Consider the following 26,071-nt stretch of genomic DNA (forward strand, 5'->3'; position numbering starts at 1 on the left):
GAGTGCATGTGCATCACCTCAAAGTTCTGATCCATGCAGCAGGTAAGAGGTACAAACGGTCCCACAATCTTAACTTCCGGTTCACCTTGTTTATTCTCAGCTGTGAATTTAGGCAGGCAAACAGACCAGTTTTGTCGAACATGTCCGATGACAAAGCCTGGTGGTGACTGAACCTCCAGCTAAAATATACATAGAACATATAATATACAGTACAATACACTCAAGATCTAAACAAGAGAAGGATAATATTCATACCTCATGTCTTCTGCAGCTGCTGCTGCAAACAAACGGGTGCACCAGTCTGATGACCTCTTTATTATATTCATTAATAACATTCATTATGAAGGAGCGACCTGGATAGATATGCCTACTGCAATAATCATTGTCCTCAAGAATGCTCAAAAGAACATTACCGACGTCATCCTTCACCTTATATCTGCAGTCAGCCTTTATTTCACAGCAAACTGTAAGGATTTAAAAGGAAGGAAATTAGTGTTGCTTTTCTGATTTCACCGTATTTCATTCATGAAATGCTGATGAACGAACCTTCGTTAAAACATTCGTCCGGGTGAGGTTCTTTGTAGACAAACAATTGATCAATCTAAAATTATAGCATAAAAATAACAGGAAATAACTGCATTTGTCAGAGTAACATACATATGATAAGGCTTGATGCTTACGTTTTTCCCCAAGGAGCACGTGTTCATAATTAGAAAAAGCACATTAAAAAAACTTTAGTGCACAAATAATTCCTGTTTAAAACTGTATTACATCATTTTAATTTAATTGTTAAATTGTAGTAAACAGAGTTTTGTGTCAACACTAAAATATTGAATAATATGTGTTAAATAGGCCTAATGTTCTTAGTAGGGATGCACCGATAGCGATACTTTCATTTTTGGTAGCCTAATCATTTATAGTTACACCAAGACCTGTATTTTCATTTGCATTTGTAATTTAAAAAAAATACTAGCTACAGAAACCAAAAGTGCAGTACAAAACCCATTGCACAGTTTGGAATTGGATCTGTGCTGTACATGGACCAGTCTGATTTGGTGTGAACTGGTTCATCTAGTTCACTTACAAAAGTAAGAATTTGTTTGTGAACAGGACATCACTCTGGACCATTTACCTGAGGCTCTGAATTACAGGTAGGCTATAATGTAAATAATGTTCAGTTTCTGTCACTATCATATTAAAGGGATGATAATGATAATGATCCTGGTACTGTATCTGTTGAAAGATGCCAAGTTTATCTCTAAACAGTGTTTTTGCTGAAGTAGTGAAAAATCTTTGCTGAGAAGAACATGACAAAACATCCCAGCACTCTTCATATAAAGAGGAGTGCTAACTTGTTTGATCAATGCATTAATATTTGCACAATGAATTGATAAATGCTGAATTTATTATAAACTACAGCTTCTTGGGGCTAATTGCTTTAATTAAAAATAAACATATCCAGTCTTATCTGACCCAGGTCAAGGGCTCCATATGGAATGAGCGGCACGAGTCTGGGAAAGGTACTATTGCGGTTTCCTCTAGTGGAGCATAAACAGACATGAGTATCAGACAGTTTTGTTAAACAAGTTATTACACGCTGAAATCTAGATGGACGTCATCCTTTCTACACAACATTCAGTCAGGTTCATTGACTTCATATCTGCAGATCACAACTTTCTTGTTCACACTTATAAGCTCCATAATGCACATTTAATGCAAGAAATATTTAAAACTGGAAGTTTTTGATCTAATACACTGGTTTAAGTTGTTTTCATAAGTGAAGTGCAATTAAATGCACTGAATATGCACTTGTAGTCTACTTTAAATCTAAAAAGCGTATTTTAAAACAATACGCTTACAGATAATAATATAACATGAAATAAAAGGCTTCTGAAGAGTACATAAAGAGTCCACTGTTTAAGTGCACTTAAAAATTATACATATTTTAGATTCATATTTAAAGTTGTACTCAATTACAATAAACAAAACGGGCGTAGAGAAACATCCAAACAAACTCACCTGACAACTCCATATTTTTATCTGCAAAGAGTGAATAAGTAAATAAAGTTTAGTGTTATTTTTTCTTCTCTTTCATTACCTTGTGAATAAATAAATGGTAAAGGGTTTATACAAATACAGATTCATATATAAACCGCAAAATTAAAACATGATTTTAAGCTATCATATTTTGAGAGATATATACATACCAGTGAGATGCAAATCGTCTGTTCGGCAGTTGCACTAAAAAGTACAGTAAATGTTTAAGTACCTTTTTTCCCCCCCTGTATGATGTTTATGGTTGAACAGGGGTTTGACCCACTTTCAAGTTTAGTTACTGGCCTGTTTTTTCAAGTTAATTCTGGTAACTTCATGAAAGTAAGTAAATATGGCATAAATATTTGCAGGCAGTTTTCCTTTGATTTACTTGTTTGCATACTGGTGGATATTAGCTTTATGATATTTCTTGACATTTTTTGCAATGTGGACCTCAGGTTAGTTTTTCTTTGCAGCTGCTCATTTTCATAAGTGGGTGTGTGTCTCACATCAGCCTCTCTAATTGTCCTTAACACTTCACAAATGACCTTAACACTTCAAAACACTTCAACTGAGTTTGAGTGTCAACACGTACAACAGCATAGACGGCTTTTTATTTTTAGGGGTCAGAGCGTTGAAGTGCTGAAAAAGTTTCAGGCTATCCCCTTTTTCAGTGTTAAATTTACCTGATTTTACCATGCCCCTCTGGCCACCACATTAATATTTCCTGGACTTTCAGTAAAATGGCATCATCATTATTGGATATTATTCTTACTTATAGACTGCCATCTGCCGTTTTTTCTTTAAAGATGTAATTGAAATCTGCTCAGATTATAAATCAGCACATGCTGTCATTATCCAAGAGAAGCCTAATTTGTCAACTAGTGTGTCAGCACCTCAGCTGGCTTTCTGTACAAAACAAAGGACTGATTACTGTACATTTCCATCAACTCTGTCTTGTAGATTTGTCTTGTAGATCAGTCAGAATTTTGTCTAATCTTTATTTTACAGGACGCAGACCTCGTGTTGGGTCATATAATGCAGCTCTCCTTGATGAGCTAAATCGGATCCGTAGAGCTGATGGTGTGGCAGTCTGATAATGTGCAGTTGCTCAAATAGTGGAAGCGTGATTTCAGGCCCATCCACAGTTTAACATCATGGATTTACCCCAATACACCCCTTTCCTTAACCTGATTGAATAATTTTTTGTCCACATGGAGGTGAAAGATATAAATTTTGTCTAGAGTTTTTAAAAATGAGAGCAAGGTTCTGAAAATGGTGTCAAAATCATAAAAAAAAAAACAATTAAGGGAACACTGATTTTTTATTTCTCTAAATGTGACCCTGGACTACAAGAGCAGTCTTAAGTCGCTGGGGTATATTTGTAGGAATAGTCAAAAATACACTGTGTGTGTTAAAATGATCGATTTTTCTTTTATGCCAAAAATCATTAGGACATTAAGTAAATATCATGTTCTATTTTGTAAATTTCCTACTGTAAATATATCAAAACTTAATTATTGATTAGTAATATGCATGGATAAGAACTTCATTTGAACAACTTTAAAGGCAATTTTCTCAATATTTTGATTTTTTTGCACCCTCAGATTCCAGATTTTCAAATAGTTGTATCTCAGCTAAATATTGTCCGATCCTAACAAACCATGCATGCATCAATGGAAAGATTTATTCAGCTTGATGATGCATAAATCTCAATTTCAAAAAATTAACCCTTATGATTGGTTTTCACACATGTCTGCGTTTATTGCCACATTTTCATCTTATTCATATCATTCCATCCTGATCCAGGAGAATCAAACCTTCAATAAAGTTTCAGAATGGAATGCATTCTTCTAATTTTGTTACTTGTGTGTTGTCTTGTTTTCTCACATAAGGGCTACATACAGAGATTTGTGTTTATACACCATATAATTGGTGTTATATATAAACAGAAATGCAAAGGTGCAATGTATTTATTTTACACATAGAGTTTTGAATTCTATAGAGAGAGTATATTTACAATGAAGAAATGCAGAAAAAAATGTTTGTGCTCATAATAAACACTGCAAAAAGAAAAACACATGGCTGTAAATTTGTCTTTTTAATGCCACACTTATTTACTGATTACAGCCATGTGTGAAAGCATTAGGTCATTTGTTTACTTAGAAATCAAAACTCATTTTTTTTTTTATTTAGGTAGAAATAAATTACCCACTTTAGTGTAGCCTAAATATTCCTAATTTGATCACGTAGAAAGAAAAACTCTATGTTTTGAAAAATAAATAAATTTTTCACCTTTGCATTTCTGTGTACTTAGTAATTATAACACCAATTTAATAAATCCAGTCAGTTGTTTGCTGTTTGTAGCCTAAATCAGTGGATTTATAAAATGTGGAGAAATACAAGTTTTTTAATCGTATATATTATGAAACACGCTCCTTTATGTATATTGTTTAGTATTTTTTTTTAATCTTTAATATTTTCGATATCTTTAATATTTGATTGGTAACTATGGTAACCGATTTGACCCCTAGCGACCGTTGAACTCCGCCTGAAGATACACGACGCGAATAGTTCTCTGTGATCTGCTGGACAACTATTTGTTAAGGTATCGTACATTTTACTAGCATTTTTATTTCTTCAAAGAGAAAGGAAACAAACGACACGACGCGATAAAACTACATCGCTAACATTTCATTTTTAGCGTGTTAAACAAACACTGTCAAGAACATGGACGAAGGATGGATTATATGTGACTCTGGACCACAAAACCAGTCATAAATGTCAAATTTTCGAAATTGAGATTTATACATAATCTGAAAGCTGAATAATCTTTCCATTGATGTGTGGTTTGTTAGAATCGGATAATATTTGGCTGAGATACAACTATTTGAAAATCTGAGGGTGCAAAAAAAAAAATCTAAATATTGAGAAAATGACCTTTAAAGTTCAAATGAAGCTCTTAGCAAGATATATTACTAATCAAACATTACGTTTTAATATATTTATAGTAGGAAATTTACAAAATATCTTCATGGAACATGATCTTTACTTAATATCCTAATGATTTTTGGCATAAAAGAAAAATTGATAATTTTGACTCATACAATGTATTTTTGGCTTTTGCTACAAATATACCTCAGCGACTTAAGACTGGTTTTTTGGTCCAGGGTCACATAAATACGTACAAAATGTCCTTACTGAAATACTTTTTCAGGTTATTGTGCTAAATAAATAACGTTAAAGGTAATTTGGTTTCAAAGAATTACTAATATGTTGCAGCTGAGCCCAAATCGCCATTATGTCAGAAATATAACGTTGGTAGGCTAATATCACACACAACAGTATGATTGGGGGAAATGTGATTAATGGACTTGAAAGCAAACTTTGAATCTGGTCTGCGTTTCCCAAAACCATCGTGATCAACAGAAAACTATGATCAACTTGGTCTTATGGTGCTTTTGGGAAACGCAGCCGCGGTTGGACCCATAATGTAGTTGTTTGTCTCTTTGAGAGGATGTGGAAAGTGTTGCTGGACAGGGCTCTCGATCTGCATCAGGACCTCCTTCGCTTCACTGATCTCTATGAGCACATCATGCTGGTTGTGCTCCTGATGAACACTGGAACACAAGTGGCAATGACATTTGAAGGACTTGCACCAGGTAAAGATCACTGCAGCAGCCTCAGACTAGAAAACACACAAAGTTGCAACCATTCAAACTGTTTTGTGTTTAAAAGCATGTGCATTGATTTAAATCAGTGAAATAATGGTTTTTATTTTCTATAAATTGGCTGACTGTTGAAATGAGCATTTCTACAATGTATGGAAGCTTGTTTATGTCACAAAAAAAAAAAACGTTGAGAAATAAACTCAATTTATTGCAAGAAAAAAGGTCTGAATTTTGAGGAAAAAGTGTCAGTTGCAGCATCCATGCCATTAGGCGACAACGTAAACGCAACCTAAAAACGACTGTGTGCATGTTTAATATCTCCGCTGCATTCATCTACTAGAAGTAACAAGACCTCCGTACAATATTTTCACAAATGTGGCGTTGTTCTCATCAGTGCTAATATATGGTATTTCCTGTTTCTTTCTTAGCTTGGGTTTATGAAACCCTGGAGGCAGTCTTCTTGGCTTTTTATATGATAGAGTGTGTGGTAAAGCTCATATGTTTTGGCTTAGAATACTTCAAAAGCCTGTGGAATATTCTAGGTGAGCTGGCAAATCTGTTGTTTTTCATTTCATATTCTTATTTAAAGCATAATTCTTGTGAATTTATTTCATGCTTAATGCAAGCGAAAACTATTTATCACTGTGGTAAGAAAATACATAATTCATGATGCTGTTTTGTTTTATTTAAATAGTGTTTTGTTTTGTTTTTTCCAGTAATATAAATGATGACGCAAATGATTGTTTCCCAGTGTATAGGAATGAACATAACATGTTCTTTGGATGTTTATTTCTCTAGATTTCTCGGTCACTTTGGTAGGGTTGGTAGACCTTTTTCTGGACAGCAAACAGTATGATAGTGGGCGTTTCACCACTTTTTTCCACCTCCTTAAAATGTTCAAAGTATGTCGAGCGTTCAGGATCTTACGCACCCTGCGGTGAGTGTTTCAGTCTTTAACACCAAATGCACAAGCTGTAGTTTGAACTGCCTAAGGTGGAATGGCGTGGAGCTGTTTTGCATCCTTTTTGTCCCAAGCATAAGCAGGATCTAAGAACTGTGTCTTCATCTCAGGTTTTTCAGTGGTCCCAAGGTCATCATGAAAGTAATAGGAAAGTCTTTGAAGATGAATGGAATCATCTTCGTGCTCATGTTTTGCATCTTCGTCATGTTTTCCATTCTTTTCCGTCAAAACTTAAGCAAGTCCGACCCAAAGCGATTTGGTTCCATGCTCAACACCATGTCTACGCTCCTCCAGCTGTTGACACTTGATGACTGGATTACCGTCTATTACACCAGTCGAGACAATGGTATGCTACAAAAACATGTTCACAGGTTTATATTTTTTGCATGAGAGAAACCTGCTGATCTACGATTTAAGCTTCTTGTTTGTCCTCTTCTTCTTCTAAGACTAAATTTGGACTGTGTCTCCTCCTAGAGTTTTGAAGCTACATACACCGAACTTGGGCAGACGGTCCGACTGGTCTGACTTGGGTTGCTCTATCTTTTCTAACTGATTGATTAATCATGTTAACAACATGCTAATCATGCTAAAACATGCTAACAATATGTTAAATTGTGCTGGTAATGTGCTAGGAACATCTATCTAATATATCTAAACTTTCACCTTTCTAAATTTCAAGCTTTTACAGCTGCTTCAAACTTTCAGGCTAGGCTTCGTCAAGCCAGTCTCAAAGTTCATTCACAACTTTACTTGTCTAGTTTTAAATTAAAGACTCATTCATTTTAATACTTTTTTTTGAAGACAGATCTTATGTTAACAGGTGCACCCGATGTTATCATCTTCATCGTCTTGTACATTTTGACTGAATACTACATCCTTTTAAGGTAAGTCAAGAAAAGCAATAACAATCCCATATTCCCTTCAACAATCAGCAGTAAGGATTTATCTGTGGCCTGGGCAAGTAGTTGGATTTGTAAATCACCATGCTAACGTTTTCATTGGTCTCACAACAATAAAATAAAATAACAATAAAAAATAAACATATAATGATATATGATCTTTGAATCATTTTCAACATATGGCAGATTGAGTGACAGTCCCTTTAAGTGTCCTGAAACCCTCTGGTTCCAGGCCATCCTTATTGTTGATCCCAGTTTTCTATGTATCATGACTACTCGTATTTAAGACAATGTGCTCACAAATTGCATTATCCATTTTCCCTATAAAAACAAAAAAAACGGTGTAAGTCTGATCTATGCAGTGACAGTGGACACCATCCTCAGCAACAGAAAGGTCAGAGGGCATCAATAAAAACACTTAAAAAAAAAAAAAAAATTAAAACAATTCTAATCCTACATGAAGGTTTTCACTGACAACTTTCCCTCTTACTGAACATTTACAGAATATGGTTGATGAACAGCCGCCACCGATCGAGACGACAGGTGAGAGCTTTGCCATTCACTGGATACCTCATTTACGTACACAGCATGCATGAATTGATCAAATGGATTCTGTATCTTGAATGCATTGTGAGTTGCTTTGGATAGAAGCATCTGCTAAATGCATAAATATCAATGTATGTCCATGCCTAGTAGTGATGGGCGCTTTCCATACACGGCTACATGAAGATTACAAACCTATACCAATCATTTGTTTTGAACCAGTGATTATGTATTAAACCTCCATAGTCGTGAGATTTAAGTAAACAAGGCTTTGATACATTGTTACTGTTTCCAAATTTCAATGGTTCGCTAACAGGGGAGATTCCTGTGAACCCATGAATCAGTGTCCATATGGTTTTTATCTGATCTCAAATCCGTTTTATAAATTTGTAGACATTTTAATGACACGTTTGTATGATAAAACAGAAGAGTTGTAGTTAATAGTCTCTTATCGGCCTGATTAATTAAGCTCTCCACAGAACAAAGCAAACCCTGCAAATGAATAAAGGAACACATATAATACACACACTTCATATTTAATGGAATTACATGAATTGCATTTAATAGATTAAACTTCCAATAAAACATTTACAATTGGTTTGTATATGTTCACTAGAGCATCTAAGCACAGGAACAGTGTCTTGCACATGCTATTTTGCTATTGTACAGTTAAATGCATTTGGGAATTCACTATTTAAGTCCTATTTATTTATATTATTATTTACAATATTCTGACTAAATCTGTGTCTTTATGCTTTATTATATTCTTAATACTTAAATATTATTACAACCCGAATTCCGGAAATGTTGGGACGTTTTTTAAATTTGAATAAAATGAAAACTAAAAGACTTTCAAATCACATGAGCCAATATTTTATTCACAATAGAACATAGAGAACATCACAAATGTTTAAACTGAGAAATTTACACTTTTATCCACTAAATGAGCTCATTTCAAATTTGATGCCTGCTACAGGTCTCAAAAAAGTTGGCTCGGGGAAAACAAAGGGATGAAAAAGCAAGAATTTTGAAAAGATTCAGCTGGGAGAACATCTAGCAACTAATTAAGTTAATTGACATCAGGTCTGTAACATGATTAGCTATAAAAGGGATGTCTTAGAGAGGCAGAGTCTCTCAGAAGTAAAGATGGGCAGAGGCTCTCCAATCTGTGAAAGAGTGTGGAAAAAGATTGTGGAAAACTTTAAAAACAACCTTCCTCAACATCAAATTGCAAAGGCTTTGCAAATCTCATCATCTACAGTACATAACATCATCAAAAGATTCGGAGAAACTGGAGAATTCTCTGTGCGTAAGGGACAAGGCCGAAGAACTTCGTTGGATGCCCGTGGTCTTCTGGCCCACAGATCACACTGCATCACTCATTGGCATGATTCTGTCATTGACATTACTAAATGGGCACAGGAATACTTCCAGAAACCACTGTTGGTAAACACAATCTGCCGTGCCATCTGCAGATGCCAACTAAAGCTCTATCCCGTCCCAACTATTTTGAGACCTGTAGCAGGCATCAAATTTGAAATGAGCTCATTTAGTGGATAAAAGTGTAAAAATTCTCAGTTTAAACATTTGTTATGTTATCTATGTTCTACTGTGAATAAAATATTTGCTCATGTGATTTGAAATTCTTTTAGTGTTCATTTTATTCAAATTTAAAAAAACGTCCCAACATTTCCAAAATTTGGGTTGTATGTGTCTTGTGGTATTTATTATATGTGTGATAAAAGGTGTTTCTTTCCCTCCATTCTGAGCAGCAGACGTCACCAGCATGTGGCGTTTCTAGTGATTCCAAAAAGTGAATCATTTCACAAAGCAATTGGTTCAGTTGACTGAAAGTTTGTAAAAACTTTGTTTCTCCCATCACTAATACATCATGCAGTAACTTTGAGGGTTTTGTCTAAAGCACTGTTGTTAGGAGTTTATGTACAGCATAAAAATATATATATATATATATTTTATGGTCCGTTTGTAATTTTAGTCATTATTTTTTTTTAGAGCAAATCAGGAGTGAGCTGACTGACGACCAGATGACCAAGGTTGTCTTCTCAGAAAACAATTTCATTGAAGGGTAAGAAATGGATAAAGGTTCCTCTTTATTTAGTGGATATTCACAGATGTCCAGTTTTAATATGGTCAGGCAACCCAGCACTGATTCATCTAAAGATACTTGAGTGATTTCAGCATAACTGACAACTTGAAGAGGCCCTGTCATGGATTTTTCTTGAATGAACACCAGTTCACGCAAATCGTTTATTGAAATTAAGCATCTCTTGTGATATACTTGACATTTGCACATCAGCAGCTTTTCAATATTCCGGTCTGCCTTTATGAATGTCAGTGTCTAAAAAATAAATAACTACAATGACCATGTTTTATTGCATTATTTAAGTGGAGCAAAATAAACATTTTGAAATTATTATTCTTATTGGCATTTTGTTTATAGGAAGAACATTCGGATGGAACACTGTTTGAGAATTCTGGAAGCTCTGGAGAAGAATCAGCAGTTGTTTCGGAAACAAACCAATTACCTTTACAGGCTGATTGAGAGCACTGAAATGGTCAGTCTCACCTTATAAAGAAATCTTTACAAGTACTTTACAGTGAGGAAAAAAATATTTGATCCCCTGCTGATTTTGTATATTTGCCCATTGACAAAGAAATGATCAGTCTATAATTTTAATGGTAGGTTTATTTGAACAGTGAGAGACAAAATAACAATAAAATAATCCAGAAAAATGCATTTCAAAAAGGTTATAAATTGATTTGCATTTTAATGAGTGAAATAAGTATTTGACCCCTTCGCAAAACATGACTTAGTATTTGGTGGCAAAACCCTTGTTGACAATCACAGAGGTCAGACGTTTCTTGTAGTTGGCCACCAGGTTTGCACACATCTCAGGAGGGATTTTGTCCCACTCCTCTTTGCAGATCTTCTCCAAGTCATTAAGGTTTCGAGTCTGATGTTTGGCAGCTCGAACCTTCAGCTCCCTCCACAGATTTTCTATGGGAGTAAGGTCTGGAGACTGGCTAGGCCAGTGCCGATCTTAGAATTCTGGGCGCCCTACATAAAACTGTTGCGAGGGGGATTGTTGGGATGAAAGAATGGATGAATCACATTTGTCGGTGTTTCACTCCGTCTCGAATCGTGATCACGGAAAGCGCTCGAGAAACAGTATCTCTTCTGCAGCCTGGTACACTTTCAACTCAATTTTTTTTTTTTTTTTTTTTTTTTTTTTTTTAGTAAGAGCAAGAGACTGTACGACATTCACGTAATATGATTTGGCTGATTTTTACGTAGAGAGCATGATAGCGCACCGCAATAAAAGAAATGACCATGTATGTTTTCATAACCGCTGGCCAAATTCAAAAACGAAACTAAAACTACTGCGTATAGGGAGGATCGGCTCTGGGCTATGCAACTCCAGGACCTTAATGTGCTTGTTCTTGAGCCACTCCTTTGTTGCCTTGGTCATGTGTTTTGGGTCATTGTCATGCTGGAATACCCATCCACGACCCATTTTCAATGTCCTGGTTGGCTTCAATGCCCTGGGCCTGAGGTACATGGCCCCATCCATCGTCCCTTTGATGCGGTGCAGTTGTCCTGTCCCCCTGTTTTCACCTCCATGTTTGACGGTGGGAATGGTGTTCTTGGGGTCATAGGCAGCATTCCTCTTCCTCCAAACACGGCGAGTTGAGTTGATGCCAAAGAGCTTGATTTTGTTCTCATCTCACCACAACACTTTCACCCAGTTCTCCTCGGAATCATTGGCAAACTTCAGACGGGCTGTACATGTGCTTTCTTGAGCAGGGGGACCTTGCGGGCGCTGCAGGATTTCAGTCCACGAGGTGAGATCTTGCATGGAGCCCCAGTCTGAGGGAGATTGACAGTTATTTTGTGTTTCTTCCATTTGTGAATAATCGCACCAACTGTTGTCACCTTCTCACCAAACTGCTTGGCGATGGTTTTGTAGCCCATTCCAGCCTTGTGTACTTACTTATTTGACTCATTAAAATGCAAATCAATTTATAACTTTTTGAAATGTGTTTTTCTGGATTTTCTTGTTGTTATTCCGTGTCTCGCTTTTCAAATAAACCTACCATTAAAATTATAGACTGATCATGTCTTTGTCAGTGGGCAAATGCACAAAATCAGCAGGGGATCAAATATTTTTTTCCCCACTCTATATATTTGAAAACAAGTGTCTTTTGGGATAGTTATAAGAACATGCAACAACATCATTTAAAGCTTTATTTAGTAAAAAAAAACAAAGTTATATAAGTTCTAAAAGTTCAATATTGAACAGACAGAGTGTGTTGGTTTACTTTGAGTTTAGCAGGTAAAATGAGCCCCAAAGGTTTAGCATTGCTATTTTATGGACACTTGCATTTGATTTAATACTGTTACTCTACACAAATACAATAGTACTATGAAGAAATCATCAAATCATTTTGTTGTGTGTTTAGGGACCTTCCTTTTACCATAGAAAGGAAGCAGATGTGGATGAGGATGAGGATGAGCTACAGGACAGCCAGTGAGAATATGGTCTCATTATAATGTAGTAAATGTGTAATATATTCTTTATCTTCATTATAATATAGCATGTGAGTGTATATATATTCTTTATCTCCATTAAAATATAGCATATGTGTATATATACTCTTTATCTCTGTTAAAATGTAATATGTGTGTCCATATATTCTTTTATATGGGATTTTGAAAATTGTGTTTATATAACAGTTAATGTGACTGAATTTGTGTGTTTCAAAACATTTTAAATAATCCATTCTATTTGTCTTTAGTATAAATTAATGAGATTCAAATCATCTGTTTGAAATGATCAAAAGTAGTCGGTTCTGTTTGTGTTTGTTCTCCTCTTTTGACCTAATGTAACCTTTTGCACAAAATAGCTCAAATATCTCCTAAAGTTAAACCTGATCTTTCTGAATGTTTATACATAATAAAAATAGTTCATTCAGTTCAAAAAATGCTTAGTTTTTTCTTCAGCTGGCTTTTTCATTGATATGGTTTAATGTGTGTTTGTGTGTGTATCTTTCGTGGCTCTCCAAACAGGAAATACTGTCAACGGAGAGTATTCATGCGAGTGATGAGCGTGTTTACTGCTCTACATCAGTATGTAGGAAGCATTGATTTCAATCAATTGTTGTAAACTAGTAGGTAAGAGAGTCAACATAATTCATATATATCTTCACAGTATCTTACAACCCTGTAAAACGACTGAGATAAGGGAGTTAAAGGACTGATTTGACTGCATTATTACTGAGATCACCTGATTGGTAAATTGCACATTATAAAATTAGTATGTTATTGTATAAACTTTATTGTCAGATGAAGTCAGAAATTTTATTTATTCATTATTTGTGTGTGTGTGCATTATTTTATGTCAGTGCCCTTATGCAATGGACAATATATTGTATTGATATTGTATTGTGTTTTGCACTGCAGCTTCCTCTACATCTTTAAGAATAAAACATCTGAAAGAAATGATGGCGATGGTATTTTAAGCTTGTATCATGTGCCTGTCATTCATGTTGTGATAAAGGCTGATAAAAGTATTTTACAGGTCTGGTGGAGGTGCACAGAGATGCTTCTCTTTCTCCACCTTCTGGAGCAGATGAACATTTCAACTCTGTAAAATAGAGTGACATAGATGCAGTCACAATAAAAATACTCATAAGATGTAGCAAATGACAGACAAATATGAGATGGACATACAATGACAAGTAAACCCTAAAACGCGCCTTGTCATTTTCATTTTCATCTTTTAATATTTCCCCTGTTTAAAATGCAAGTTGTTTTTCTTCCTTTTTGACATGAGACAAGTTTTTAACAGAGATTGATATTGAAACACAGTAAGTAAATAAATAAATAAATAACCCAAACACATTCACCTCATTATCATAAAGTAGGATACAATTTCGCTAATGTTTTTTTTCTTGCCATATATATGAAAGGTTTTACGTAATAGGTAGATTTTAAAGGAATTTAACTTTGTTACCTGATATTATGATCCCTCCTGTTCTCTAAGGTGTGTAAGGAAGAAGCACTTCCATGACAGGAACAGGACAGGGAACTCTGGACCCAGGGCAGCTGATACAGGAGCACTGGAACATGTCTTATGTGGTGACCTGGGAAAAAACAGTAAATTCTGTAAATTCTATCAAAAATAAACAACACAAAATAACAAATAATGCAAAAAAAAAGAGGAAATATTTTTAGTCCGCACATAGTCAGATAATTTTTAGAACTAAGGAATATGTATTTCATAAGGTTTTAACTTTTTTTTTTTTTTGCAACCCTTTCATGATTGGAACACAAACGGGAACTCTGGAACTAAGGCAGCCAAAACAAGGAGCTCTGGCACAGAGAGCACTGGGACAGGCATGACAGCAGCCTGTGGGACCCAAGCTCATGTCACTAGTAGATCAAACTATGGGCAGCTGTTGCAGGATATTCATGGCAGGAACTTTTTAGGTCCTCTTGTATTGGTGCAGCCGAGAGTACTGGAACTGGGTGGTATTTTCAGGCCCTTCTGGTACTCAGAAAACATCACATGGAGCACAGAGTTTGGGACAGCCATGAGATGCAGCCATAACAGAAACCTCTGGAACAGCCATGAGAAGAGCATCTAAGACTGGAATCCTCTCTGAGTGGCCATTACTAAAACCTCTGGGGCCCAGATGCCCAGAACAAGATGACCCCAAGAGACCACGGCACTGCAGACTTCATTATGTATGGTACTTGCCCTTGACTCTGTACTCAGGAGGGTAGAACTCCATGGTGCCTGGAGGACAGAGATTTCATCTCGAATGCAAGTTTGCATTACCAAAGTATTTTCTCTGTCTGCTTTGAGGAATATTACATACCATACAATGTTGCATAGGCAGACTTTCTCATGAGATCTCCACACCCAAAATCAATCAATCTGACCTGCTAGGTGTCCTTGCTCATGTTGACTTTATTTCACCATGGAATATGCCACAGAGACAACATGTGCAGGCCACCTGCACTGCCTGATGTGCCGAACTAAACCTTCATCGAGCCTGCCTCCGTGGCACTCCAAGAAACTAACTAAGTTCTCGCAGGCCGACGGACACTCGAGGACAATGACAGGTGTCCCGTTGGTCCTGCCAGTCCAGCATCTTTATAATCCCTGGTGCGCTGGGTCCCTTGTTGGCCAGGAGTGTAAAGGCGATCTCCACAGGTAGGGGATTTGGATGATCAGGCTAGAAGATGGACAATTTGTCTATAGAAAAACCATTTGTAGTCTGCAATTAAAGTTCATTTGAGATGTTTTAAATGAAAATAGTGAGTGAGTGCACATGACTTACTTATAGGAAACAACAGTTTAAAAAAGCGTCACGATAATCATCCTAAGGGACAGTTTTTATTTATTCAATAATTAATTATGCAATTAATGGATACGCATGTCAAGGTTTAAATATTTTTTTCCTCACAGTTATATTATTTACCATCAGCGCTGCTGGCTGGAGATGGTGACTCAGTGAGCTGCACCTCAGTCTGACCAGGGCAGATCATCTTGAGGTGTTTTCTGGCAACTCTGAGGAAAGAGGGCAGCCTCCAGAACCTCTCATCCTCCTCACTCCTCTGGGCTTCTGATCTCACGGATGAGGATGCTGCTCCGCCGTGTCGGTGTTGGGGGTATACAATAATGATTGTACACCTCGCCATCATTCACCGGAATAACTAGAGAAATTCACCGTCTCATTACTCTGAAAACCGCTAACAACTCTTGTCTTCGACTACTAGTACTAATGTCACCAGTGTTGGGAGTAACGCATTACAAGTAACGCAAGTTACGTAATCAGATTACTTTTTTTCAAGTAACTAGTAAAGCAACGCATTACTTTTTAATTTACAACAAAATATCTGAGTTACTTTAAGTCTCCTGTCCCCATGTTGGGAGAAATCGGAGGTACAGAGGTGTTGTATGAGCTGTGAACATGATGTTTCTGTAGTTCTAGACTAAACATGTATTAATTCATCTCACTCGCAAAAAACAGATTTAGTATTCATCAAAATGAATTAAAACAGTGAAGTGCAAACTCAGAATATGACTCAAACCTGCAATAATTAAATATGTTAAATAACACAAATGTATCTAATCCCATTTTATTAACCAATGTCTTTGCTGTTGACCTTTAATAATCCAGTTCAACTTACTAATAAGGAAAAATGACTTTAGATAAACTAATAATTGTGCTTCATTTTTTTTTTTTAAATTGCTGAAGAGTGTTGAACCTTCTCCTGCGTTCTGTACAGACGTGAATTTACTTTTTACTAGTTGTCCATTTATCAAAATTTTTGGCTAGATATTTTAGGATTCCGAATGAAATTCATATAGCCTATTGTTTTGGAGTATTATGGGACATATTACAGCTAAGATGGCGATTTGGCCGATATATCCTACAGCTTAATAATGAGAGGTAAAATCTGGAAATCGTCTCAAAAACGATTACTGTATGTATCTATAAGGGATCTGCAGCCTTCTACTGTAGTGATTAAACAATGACATTACGTTTGACCACCTGATGGCACCATTCTGCCTCTTACGTTGTAAATTTGGCATGTTTTAACTTAATTTTAACTTAAATAATGCATTAAGTATTAATAATACATCTTTAAATGCAATTATAAAAGCTTAACTGAACACATCTGTTTATTACTGCACAACTCCCTTAGCAACATAATCCATGTCAAACCCATTTATTTGTATTATGTATTTCAGTAAAAGGTTACTGTTTGTTACTTATTTGATGACGTATGAGTGACCGCTGCTGGTGCTTTGTCTGCGTCATTCACCTTTAATTTTTAGGCTGTGTGAAAGCCCAAAGGCTAAAAACATTATGTGTAGTTTACTTTAGAGTAGAGGTCTTCACGGAGGTCCAATCTATTACTTCGGGTCCCGGGTCTGTTTTACATTATGTGTAATACCACACCCGCCAGTTATCAGTGTCAGTCAGCAGGCTTAACTTGCAGTTTGTAAAATTAAGCGGACAGTGATCATGGACTCCTTCATGAGTGACATGGGAAAAAAAGCTGAAACAAAACTGAAGGGATGAACCTGTTATCGAACACGCACGCAGTAAAGCACTTCTTGTTCTGTGCATTTTTTGTTTGTTTGCTTTTTTGCAAAAAAAAAAAATAAATGCTCCGAGTCTTTATTACAACAAAAAGTTATTGTAGGTTAAACGTGACAGTCGAAGTTGACTCGAGATGAAAAAAAAAAACTATTAGTCATCCATCACTGACTGTAACAGCAAGTAGACCTTTAAAGCTGGAATAATGCGTGGATTAAGAAAGCTCTCTCCGTCGACAAGAGAGAGGAACAACCTGGATGGACATTTATTGTCCCAGCCGGGTTCGAGTAGTACATTAAAGGCATTTCTCGGGTCTGCACGGGTTCGGGTCCCACTTTCAAACAAAATACGGGTCCGGTTCCGTGCGAATTTTTGGACCCGTGAAGAAAAATAATTATTGTAGTTACCTATTATATATATTTTTTTATAAAAACACAATTATTATAGTTTCTAGTTATATTTAGCCACAAACAATACATATGATTTCTAAACATAGATTATAATACTTAACAGATTATTAGTTTAAATAGTTCAAGATTTCATTATTCATAAATTCATGGCTATTCATTTTGGATGTTCATGAACTATTTCATATAATGCATAATGTGTTAAATTATAAACTGTAATTTACAGAGATATCTTTATATGTATTTTATTTTCACATTTTTCATTATTTAGATTTAGACCACATTTAGCGAGAGAATAAAACTTTTTTCATATCAAGAATTTGCTTATTTTCTTTATTTTTATTAATAAGTAAACAAATATCACAGGTTTCAGGATCAATTCTGATTTTACAGTCTGTGCAACTCTTGACAAAACAACACCGTCATCAAGAAATGACTCGTACGATGGCATGACATCTGCATAATGCTTTCATAGTGCTTTAAATGTCTTTCCTTGTCAGCATTTTCAAAAAATGTCAGATAGTTCAGTTTCATTAGTTTGTTTTGTTTGTGTTTTGCTGCTTTCATACAACACAAATCATTTTACGGCCTACATAATCATAAAGATATAACATTCTCTAATTTTTTATTTTTTGCTTTATTATGCATTTATTTATAAATGGTCTACCTACTGTTGTGATCACCGAAAACCACCACATCCTCCCTTCTTCATCGTCACTATCATAATATAATCAGTGAAAATTTTTATATAAATTTTTGGCATTAAAAACAGGTCACTTCAGTATTACATAGCAGTGTGCCCATTTTTAATAGGCTGCAAATATAGCTTATCTGTAGGTGTCCAAGCACAGAAGCTGCAGAAAACCTTTTTTGTGTTTGTTCTGGTTTTCTTAATATTTTCTGCCAAGTGTTCGATAAAAACAAATGTGACCCTGGAGCACAAAACCAGTCATAAATAGCAATAGCCAATAATACATTGTACGGGTCAAAATGATCGACTTTTCTTTCATGCCAAAATCATTAGGATATTATGAAGATATTTTGTAAATTTCCTACCATAAATATATAAAAACTTAATTTTTGATTAGTAATATGCATTAAGGACAATTTTCTCTTGATTTTTTTTTGCACCCTCAGGCTCCAGATTCAAATATATCTGCCAATATTATCCGATCCTAACAAACCATACATCATGGAAAGCTTATTCAGCTTTCAGATTATATATACATCTCAATTTAAAAAAAATACCCTTATGGCTGGTTTTGAGGTCCAGGGTCACAAATGTCCTAGAAAAAATAAAGACATTTTTACGTGGTATATTAAATTCCATAGTTTTTTTTCTGGAAAAATAGTCGTCATTTTAAAATCCCCTAATATCTGTAAGGTTTCCATTGCCGTGGGTGTACGCGTTTAGACAGGGTGAGGACATTCCTATTGTCTGGTGAGTTTGGAAATAAAAAAACAGAAATGAGTGCAGACTCTAGACATCACTTCGGCTTGTTCGGTCACGGTGCTCTCTAACAGCTCCATTCTTTCTCCATCAGGACGAAGACTTGAAGCAAGGATGACGAGACCATAAACCGATTTATGCGAATAACACATGCGGGATGTCTGCGTCCCTCGGCGGAGAAACGGCGCCGTGATAACGTAGTTCGTGAATAGGGAGAGATGCGTATGACACGCAGGAATCTGTCGTAAACTACGTCCTGGGCTCTGTACTCCGGCGTGAAAGTAGAGAATACTAGTCTGAGCGCTTCAGATGATCGCATAGGATATTTTCTCCACCGCAACCGAGCTAATGTTAGCAGCCGCGAGCGAGACCGCGTCTGACGGAGGCCATGCTATCATGCCGCGACAAAATGCACCCAAATAATCGGATGACAGCGCTCCGATCCGTCGAAGGAAAACTTTTGGGCTCGGTTTACGCGGCGGGCTTGCATTAAAGCAGGTCGTGTGGCTATGGTGCTATCACGCACGTAGCCGAACCGCATCGACTGAAAGCCGCTCTGACTGCGTCGCTTCTCGGGTGAGGCGTGTATGGGTCCTGCGTACTCGAGGTCCCCACTCCCTCAGAGGGAGACCTGACTCTACAGGCCGTATATTTGCCTGACTGTCGTTTCATGTATGGATGGACGCGTGCATGCTTTGATCGTTGCAGCTGGCACAGCGCATCCCAAGGAGGGGCTGTTACTCTAGCAAACACACTTTGAGTCCGTCGAAGCCTTTAATTTGTCTCCCTAAGAACATTACGTAAGGCTGCAGCGTACGCTACGTCTTTTCGAAGGAAAAACATCGGGTGACATTGCAGTCTCTCCCCTCGCAGAGATATATAACGTAAGCTCCTCTCGGTTATTACGTCTGTCAAAGCAAGGGAAGGTGGAGCATTGTCCGTCGTACGTGCTGACGCAGTGGGATTTCTACGTGTGGTCTGCGTTTCGGCCCGCCCTTCCCGCGGTGACGGTGATGGGTCGGAAGCGGTGTGTCGGTGCAGATTGTTCGAAGATGGCGGCAGGGTGCTGCGGGGTAAAGAAGCAGAAGTTGTCGGGATCCCCCGGGGCTGGGGGTCCCGGCGGGGCGGGCAGCGGAGTAGCCGGGACCGGACATTGTGGATCGGAATTGGGGATCGGGTCGTCGTCGACTGTTGTGGCCGGGAACGTGAATCGGATGAACGGCCTGGGGGGTCCGGGGGGTAGTAGTAGTAGCAGCAACAACACCAATGCTCTGTCCCCAGCTCCAGGAGGCTACAACTCCACCGGCCTCTCCCCGACTCTCAGCCCCGGCTCCGGAGGCAGGAAAATGGTCGTTTCGGCGGAGATGTGTTGCTTTTGCTTCGACGTGCTTTATTGCCATCTATACGGATACCAGCCTCCTCGAACACCCAGGTTTACAAACGACCCCTAGTAAGTAGCAAGATGGCTATTTTGACCCGCTTTGCTACAACAACAGACGGTGTGTTTCCTGTTCGCTGTGCTCGAACCGTGAAGTTTGGTCTTCGTGATCACGGGCGAAGTTTTGCTCGTGTCTTTCTAACGTTAACGCTGCCGTTGTCACTATAGTGACTTTGTTTTGTGTCTATACCAAATGCAGTAAATAATAGTTGACTCGCTAATCCGAGCCCTCTCGATTGGAAAAAAATATTTATATAACTTGTAACTTATATAAAAATAACTAATGGCATGTTTCCAAACCCACAAATTGTAATATTTTATATAAAATAAATGTTGTTAATACATACTCTAAAATATAATTGTATAACTTATATTAATTTTATTAATAGCTAAATTACTGTAGACGGTAACTTATACATATTCGATAAAAAAAATATATATGTGAGCTTAAAAGTTTTTAAATGTATAATTTCGAAGACCGAGAGTAAAACTAATCCATCATTAATGCGCTCGTTAATTAGGTAAATTAAAGCTGCGGTGTTTTTTTTCTCTGAAAGAGATTAAATGGGTGTTAGCCTGCTCTTCTTTATTAATGCTTCATGCTAACATGCTAACCAACGCTAGCCAACAAACACGATTCTCATTCGCCGAATATTTGCCTTTTTTCTATTTTGCTCTGTTTTCTTTCTTTTCCTATTTAGTTAAATTTTTCCAAAATCACCGAGTGATATTTCTTTTTGATTCAATTTGAAGCTGATTTCAATGGTTAGCTGAAGTGAGCTAGTAAGCTAACAAAGCCCAAGAGTTGTTTACTTTTCCCACAGATATTTTCATCCGTAACCTCTTACACAATTGTTCATTTAATTTACAGTCACAAGCTTATTTGAAGGTACAACAGTAAAGTGATGTCGGGACACGAAATAATATTTCCATGTTAAGTGTTAAAAATACAACGGTTTAATTTTCTGTTATTTTGTCGCTCGCTAAACACTGAATCTTTGTTATGTAGGACATTTTCAGGTAAGCTTTCTCAATGACATCTGGTGTGTTGTAAATGATTATGTATTTGTACGGACAAACAACGCGATTTACTCGAGCCACAGTTTGAGTGCTGGGTTATAAGAGAGTTAAAGAGATCTGTATCTGATCTGGTTAGTCAGGGTTTGTCGAACTAGGCAATGAATGAATGTCTTCACTGCAGTTCCTCACTCTGCTTATAGTAACACTGCCCCTATGCGGACTGTGTACACGCACACACACGCTCACACACACACACACACACACACACACACACACACACACATGTTGGTTTTTGTGGTTTATGGGGACTCTCCATAGGCGTAATGGTTTTTATACTGAACAAACTGTGTGTGCTATTGCCCTACACCAACCCTACACCTAAACTTAGCCCTCACAGGAGACTTTGTGCATTTTTAGATTTTCAAAAAAACACCATTTAGTATGTTTTTTAAGCCGTTTGAATTATGGGGACATAGGCAGTGTCCTCATAAACCACCTTCATATTGTAATACCTCTGTCATACCCATGTCATTATACACATTTGGATCCTCATAAACCACATAAACATGCACACACACACACACACACACACACACACTATTAACACAGTGGTGTTGGCCATTTATGGACCACTGCCATGTTCTATACTGTTTTTGTTTTTCACAAATGCGAATAAGTAACATTAATAATTTTTCATTTATTAATTTAGCTGACACTTTTATGCAATATGTTTTACAAGTTATGAAAAATGCCACATTTGATAGAAATTTGTCATAAGAGCCAATGCTATGCATTCCAACTTACAAAAAGAGAAGTAGCTAAAAAAAAAAATAGCACTTAATAACGTCATTGATAATTCATTAACAAACATATAATGCTTAACAGATCGTTTGTTAATATAAATTCAAATTGCTACAAGTATGAAATAATATGCTTGTAAATGTTTACTAATGAACTTATTGAACACTACACAATTAACAAATCATTTATAGTTTTCAGTTTTTATGAATGTGTTTGTTCTGCTGAACACAAAGGAGGATATTTTGAAGAAAGTTTGTAACCAGGCTGTTTTGGGGCACCATTGACTTCCATTGTAGGAAAAACAAACACTATGGAAGTCAATGGTGCCCCAGAACTGCTCTGTTTCCTACATTCTTCAGAATATCTTCCTCTGTGTTCAGCAGAACAAACACATTCATACAGGTTTGGAGCTACTTGAGGGTGAGTAAATGATGACACAATTTTCATTTTTGGATGAACTATCCCTTAAGTTTAAAAAAAGGATGATTAATTAAGAATATTTATATTCTTGATAAAATGACACCAACTAACCAACCACACACCCCAGGTGAAAAACCTTTATAATGCACTTAAAGTGCTCTATTTTCGCACACTTATTTTGTACTCAATATACTAAAAATGATCCTTTAGTACTTCTTAAGATAAACTTAAGATCATCTAAGTGTATTAAACTGTGCTGTTTTGGGACACCATGAATATGAACTAAAATGCATTTTTAACATACTATCTTTGTATTTAAAAATGTATTTAGTTACCACTTGTAGTACACTTGAACCCATCTTTCATTCACTAGTCTACTACAAGTGGTAGCTAATAGCTCGCTTCCACTGAGTGGTACGGTACGGTACGCAAAATTATGTCCGTTTCCATTGTCAGAAGTTGTGAATGGTACCAAAATATCGAAGTATACCGTACCACTTTTTTGGTACCCTTTCGTTGGGGTACCTAGCACAGCAAAGGGTACCAAATGGGTGGAGCTAAACTCACTGCAGAAGTTGATAGGTTTACCAGAATCGTCACTTTTGCGTGATACAAGGGGATAAAGCTTCTCCTTCACTCGTTCCGCTGTGTGCTGCTTATTACATCAGAGTGCGCAAACACACACAAAAAATGTGTATTTTATACTTTTATATTTTCACACGGATAATAACTGTTTCTCAATATGTGTTCATCTGCTCTTGTGGACTTGTGAAACGCCATTGCCCAAAAACCAGCGTAATTTTAAAAATATTACTGTTATTCTGTCATGAAAGTTGTAAGACTTTTTCAGGTGAGAATGTAGTTTAAAACTCAAATCTGCAATATAGTGACTATTTGCCGACTTCGAAGCTCCAGGCGATCACCAGGTGCTCCGTGCTCATGTATCCGCCTCGAGCAGCCTTACGCTCGGCTAGTCCTTCTGACGTTTTCCGCTGGCTCTGATGTCTCTGTAGTGATTAAATGAGAATCAATTTGTTTTGTTTATATTTAACAGGCATTCGTGGTCTCATGAATCTATAATTTGTTCCTGGTCATATCATTTTGAAGGAACACAAAGTTTAACTTTATATTTATTTTGAACTTTACCGTAGTAACTTGCAGCGCTGACTTTGTAGCAAACGCTTGACTGTGAATTGTTTGCTTTTGTCTCTATTTCCTCTTATATAAGCCTCTTATACTTTTATAATGGGTATTATTGTTCATTAAAACTGACATAAAGAGTTGTGCTTATTGTCACGCTTTATTGTCGATCGCTACTTTCCGGCATACACCACGCCTATCAAGTAAAGGGTACTGTTGGCAGTGGAAACGCAAGCCTGATCAGGGTTACCGTACCGAATCGTACTGTACTGTACCACTCAGTGGAAATGAGGCATAAATGCATTTTGTAAATACAAAGATAGTATGTTAAAAGTGCATTTTAGTTCATATTCATGGTGTCTCAAAATGGCACAGTTGAGTACACTTAGTTTATCTTAAGAAGTACTAAAGGATCATTTTTAATGTACAAAATTAGTGTGTGTAGAGCACTTTAAGTACATTACGGAAGTGTACTTGTTTTTCACCTGTGACAATAGTAATCTGGGTGCCAATATTGCTTTATTGCCTCAACACTTACAGTGTACTGTAAATAGAGGATATTTTTTTCATTATACAGCAATATGAAAAAATTGAGAAAAAAATTACTTATGTATAACAATAATGAAAAAGTACATTACATAATATAGGCTACACTGTAAAAAATGATCGTGATTTTAACGGTAAAAAACTGTGAAAATGCTACGGTAAAAACCTGTTACATGGTTAACGGAAAGTTCCTGTCAAATTTACAGGGAAAAAACGTAAACTGACGTTCCCAGAAATTCCCTGCGTTGCATTTCAAATTCTGTTTGAATTTGACGTTTTTTCTTTGAAATAACTATGTTTCTTCTTAGTTTTTTCTTATCAGTTATGTTTATTAGGGTTGTATGTTACATCTAATGTTGTTAAATTAATGTTTATAGCATATTTCAGTTTAATGAGTCTCACCATGATGGTGTTTAGTGCTCGTGTGAATGACACTGTGCACCTTCTGTATATGTTATTGTTTAAAAGTTGCTTGTGATGGGCTCTGGCTCATCATGTGACTTTCTCATCATCACCTACATTTGGTGGTTATCAGTGTATTTCAAAGGAACAAAACAGATTTCAGTACTTTAATAGGTTGGTATATTAAGATTATATCAGTTAAAGAAATTACGGTATTTAACTGTAAATTTAAATTTAAAACCGTAAAACCTAAAACGTTGCTACCGTATTTTTTACGGTAGAATTCTGGCAATCACAGCTGCCAGTTTTTTACCGTAAATTCTACGGAATTTTTTTTACAGTGTATAAATCATTTTAATCCATTTAAACAACCAGTTTAATGGAATTTGTAATGCATTCAAATGTAATTAGTAAGCTGCTAATCAGTGTATAACATCAGTTAAAATATTTATTTTAATGCATATCATTGGCTCTTATACATAGTGTAGGATCATAAATTAATTGAAAATTGAATAACAGTTGTATGCATTTTAATTAAAAAAGGATCTGTTAATCTTTGTAATTCTCAATAAATTCATTATTAAAAATGTATAAGCACATTTCATATTTGTAGCTATTTGAATATATGTTAACTAATGATCTATTATGCATTATATAATGTTTATTAATGGTGTATAAATAAGTTATTCTAAAGTCCTAAATGCTCTCTGTAAAAATCTTTACTTGTAAGATATGTGATCTAAGATATGGCTTTCCTGTAGCTCAAATAGTAGAGCATGGCGCTAGCAACGCCAAGGTCATGGGTTCGATTCCCAGGGAAAGCAAGAGCTGATCAAATGTAAAAACTGTAACTTGAATGCAATGTAAGTCGCTTTGGATAAAAGCGTCTGCTAAATGCATAAATGTAAAATGTAAATGTATCTTAGGTATGTGTGGACTAAATTTAAATAAAATTTGTCATAGGACAATTTTAAATAGAATTTGCAGATCAAAACTTTATTTGTCTAAAGCTTTTATATTGAGGTCAGCCTCCATCTTTTAGTTGAAATGGCTGTTTATCTTAAATATGAGATATGTTAAGGATTAAAGCAAGCCTGTTTGGTAGGATTTTTCTCAATATCCTACATCCTTGTGTTCTCATACTACATCATCCACCATCAAAGTTTAATTCCAGTACTCAAATATGCTAGTAAGAAGGACG

General features: G+C 36.3%; 2 protein-coding genes across 2 annotated transcripts in view; both read left to right on the forward strand.

Annotated features, from left to right (window-relative positions):
- Window positions 1-4,566: 4,566 nt before the first annotated feature.
- Window positions 4,567-13,622, forward strand: LOC306862825 (cation channel sperm-associated protein 1-like). The gene is made up of 11 exons (XM_079405839.1): window positions 4,567-4,642; window positions 5,551-5,696; window positions 6,134-6,247; window positions 6,504-6,642; window positions 6,777-7,012; window positions 7,487-7,550; window positions 7,914-7,959; window positions 8,069-8,108; window positions 10,122-10,194; window positions 10,570-10,684; window positions 12,591-13,622. Exons 2-11 carry the CDS (start codon window positions 5,552-5,554, stop codon window positions 12,660-12,662), a joined length of 1,044 nt encoding a protein of 347 aa, XP_079261965.1. The 5' UTR covers window positions 4,567-4,642; window position 5,551; the 3' UTR covers window positions 12,663-13,622.
- A 5,740-nt stretch (window positions 13,623-19,362) lies between these two features.
- Window positions 19,363-26,071, forward strand: part of LOC306862527 (nuclear protein AMMECR1-like) — a 37,659-nt gene continuing 30,950 nt past the window's right edge. The window contains exon 1 of the mRNA XM_079405363.1: window positions 19,363-20,553. Within this exon, the coding sequence (XP_079261489.1) occupies window positions 20,117-20,553 (437 nt within the window). The 5' untranslated portion in view covers window positions 19,363-20,116. The remainder of the gene's footprint in view (window positions 20,554-26,071) is intronic.

This window comes from Barbus barbus (genome assembly GCF_936440315.1).
Source record: "Barbus barbus genome assembly, chromosome: 43".
Lineage (NCBI taxonomy): Eukaryota > Metazoa > Chordata > Actinopteri > Cypriniformes > Cyprinidae > Barbus > Barbus barbus.

What these genes read in the sequence shown, in the direction of transcription:
- LOC306862825 (XM_079405839.1), top strand. Translation starts at nt 5,552, where the DNA reads ATGTGGAAAGTGTTGCTGGACAGGGCTCTCGATCTGCATCAGGACCTC. An exon ending in AAGCCTGTGGAATATTCTAG is followed by an intron (nt 6,248 to 6,503) that starts GTGAGCTGGCAA and finishes TTATTTCTCTAG; the next exon opens with ATTTCTCGGTCACTTTGGTA. An exon ending in GAAAACAATTTCATTGAAGG is followed by an intron (nt 10,195 to 10,569) that starts GTAAGAAATGGA and finishes TTTTGTTTATAG; the next exon opens with GAAGAACATTCGGATGGAAC.